Raw genomic sequence first — 2,591 nt, 5'->3', positions numbered from 1 at the left:
GCAGCACCAAGCAGGACAAGCAGCAGCAACATCACCAGCAGCAGCGACATCACCAGCAGCAACATCACCAGCAGCAAACACCAGCAGCATCACCAGCATCACCAGCAGCAGCAGCATCACCAGCAGCAGCAGCAGCAGCAGCAGCAGCAGCAGCAGCAGGTGTGGGGCTCGTGGGTGTTGCATGCAGGAGCGGGGCCTTGTGGTTTCTCCCGGGCGTTTTCCTCCCATCTTTAATGCCTGCGTTGCCTTTCTACGCAGAATCTCCATTTTCGCCTTGCCGGTCAGCTAGCTAGCTAGCTAGCTATCTAGCTAGCTAGCTAGCTAGCTAGCTAGCTAGCTGCTAGCCAGCTAGCTAGCTGCTCCACCTAGTTAGCTAGTTAGCCAGCTAGCTAGGTAGCTGTTCCACTTAGCTGGCTAGCCAGCTAGCTAGCTATCTAGCTATCCAGCCATTTAACATTCGACCGAATTTGCTAGCTAGATAGCTAGCTAGCTAGCTATTTCACGTTTCTAGCTAGCTAGCTGGCCATCTCGCTAGCTACTTCACCTGCCTAGCCACTTTACCTAGCTAGCTAGTTAGTCAGCTACCAAGATAATTAGCTAGCTAGCTAGTTAGCTAGCTAGCTAGTCAGCTAGCCAGTTAGCTATTCCACCGAGCTAGCTAGCTAGCTAGGTAGCTAGCTAGCTGCCAGCCAGCTAGCTAGCTAGGAAAGACACAGTAAAACAGCTAGCTGGCCAGCACCAAATCAAATAAATAAAAGAGAAAAAACTCTAGTCAAAAAGAAAAAATAAAAAGCAAAAAGACAAAATCTGTGCTGCTGCTGCAGCTGCAATCTCGACAAACTTTCCACTGCACATTTGGCCACCAAACAGCCATGGGTACCCTCCACCTCTTTAGGGGCCCCCCGGAGGCCCCCGAGGGGCCCCCAGAGCAGCGAGAAGCTCTGCGGAAGCCAGAGAGGACGGAAGATGGAAGGGAGACAATGAAAGGAGAAAAGGAATCAAAAGAATTAAAAGAATTAAAAGAATTAAAAAGTTCAAAAAAGACAGAAAATGGTTTTGCTGCTGCTGTGGACTTTTGTGGGGTTTTTGAAGAGATAAAGGAATTGACCAAAGAGGCACCTGAGGCTTTTGGTCTTTTGCTGTTTGACAGATTTGTTGCAGTAAGTTTTTATTATTATTATTTTTTATTCTTTTTGGATCTTTTTGGATCTTTTCGGATCTTTTCTTCGACTCTTTTGGTTTATTTTTGTTTCCTTTTTGTTTCTTTGTCTCTTTGTGTTTCTTTTTGTCTTTTTTATCTTCTTTTTTTGCTTTTTCCCTTTTTTTTTAATTTGGCTGTTTGAGTCTCCTTTTGTATTATTTTCGAACTCTTTGTTTTTTTCTTCTTATTTTCTTCTTTTTCTGCCCATCTTTATTTCTTTTTTGCCTCTTCTGTGCTTCCTTTCTCTCTGCTGCTGCTGCTGCTGCTGCTGCGTCTTGCGGAGTGCCCCTCGGGGGCCCTCATGGGCCCCTGGGGGCCCTTTGGGGGCCCCTGGGGGCTCCCGGGGGGCCCCCAAGGGTATTTGGGTACTGCTGGTTTTGCTGAAGACATTTGAGATGCATTTGGGTCATTTTGCAAACCTTTTAATTGCTTTTTAGGCTCCAATTGAAAGCATCTTTTTGGGTTCTCGCCTCGAAATAGAAACCCCAAATTGTGGCTGCCGCATTGCCTTTGAGGGGCACATATTGCGGCCAGTGCAGCTGGGGGCCCCCCCGGGGGCCCCCGCGGGCCCCCCCCCGGGGGCCCCCCAGGGGGCCCCCCGGGGGGCCCCCAAAGGCGGGCCCCAGGGGGGCCCTTCCAGGGGCCCCCAGGGGGCCCCCAGCTGCAGCAGCCGCGAGCAGCTTCCACAAGGCAGAGGCCGGGAGAGCAGCAGCGCCGCGCAGCCCAAGACGAAGGCGCAGACTGCAGCAGCAGCAGCAGCAGCAGCAGCAGCAGAGAGCCCGCTGCCGCTTGCTGCGCTGCGCATAGTGCGCCGCAAGTGGAGAGTGGGGGCTGTTGAGAGGCTTATTCCGTCGGGCCCCACAGATGCGTGCGTTTGTGCATGCGCATGCAGCCCCACAGACTCCCGCGGTGTCTCTGCACCTCCGGGTGTATCGACAGCTCCGGGGGTATCTGCAGCTCCAGGTATATCTGCAGCTTCGGGTGTATCTGCAGCTTCGGGTGTATGCACACCCCGAGGGGCACTCCGCAAGACGCAGCAGCAGCAGCAGCAGCAGCAGAGAGAAAGGAAGCACAGAAGAGGCAAAAAAGAAATAAAGATGGGCAGAAAAAGAAGAAAATAAGAAGAAAAAAACAAAGAGTTCGAAAATAATACAAAAGGAGACTCAAACAGCCAAATTAAAAAAAAAGGGAAAAAGCAAAAAAAGAAGATAAAAAAGACAAAAAGAAACACAAAGAGACAAAGAAACAAAAAGGAAACAAAAATAAACCAAAAGAGTCGAAGAAAAGATCCGAAAAGATCCAAAAAGATCCAAAAAGAATAAAAAATAATAATAATAAAAACTTACTGCAACAAATCTGTCAAACAGCAAAAGACCAAAAGCCTCAGGTG

At 49.5% G+C, this 2,591-nt stretch overlaps 1 protein-coding gene across 1 annotated transcript; it reads left to right on the top strand.

Annotated features, from left to right (window-relative positions):
- Positions 1-872: 872 nt before the first annotated feature.
- On the top strand, positions 873-2,322 carry ETH_00022825 (uncharacterized protein; the record flags this gene model as incomplete). The annotated part of the gene is made up of 2 exons (XM_013378822.1): positions 873-1,160; positions 1,639-2,322. The coding sequence occupies 2 exons, from the start codon at positions 873-875 to the stop codon at positions 2,320-2,322; spliced, it is 972 nt and encodes a 323-aa protein (XP_013234276.1).
- Between the last annotated feature and the right edge of the window lie 269 nt (positions 2,323-2,591).

Source organism: Eimeria tenella, genomic scaffold, assembly GCF_000499545.2.
Source record: "Eimeria tenella Houghton genomic scaffold, Eth_scaff1056, whole genome shotgun sequence".
Lineage (NCBI taxonomy): Eukaryota > Apicomplexa > Conoidasida > Eucoccidiorida > Eimeriidae > Eimeria > Eimeria tenella.
The sequence above is the reverse complement of the archived record's forward strand: the minus strand, read 5'-3'. Positions and strand labels throughout refer to the sequence as shown.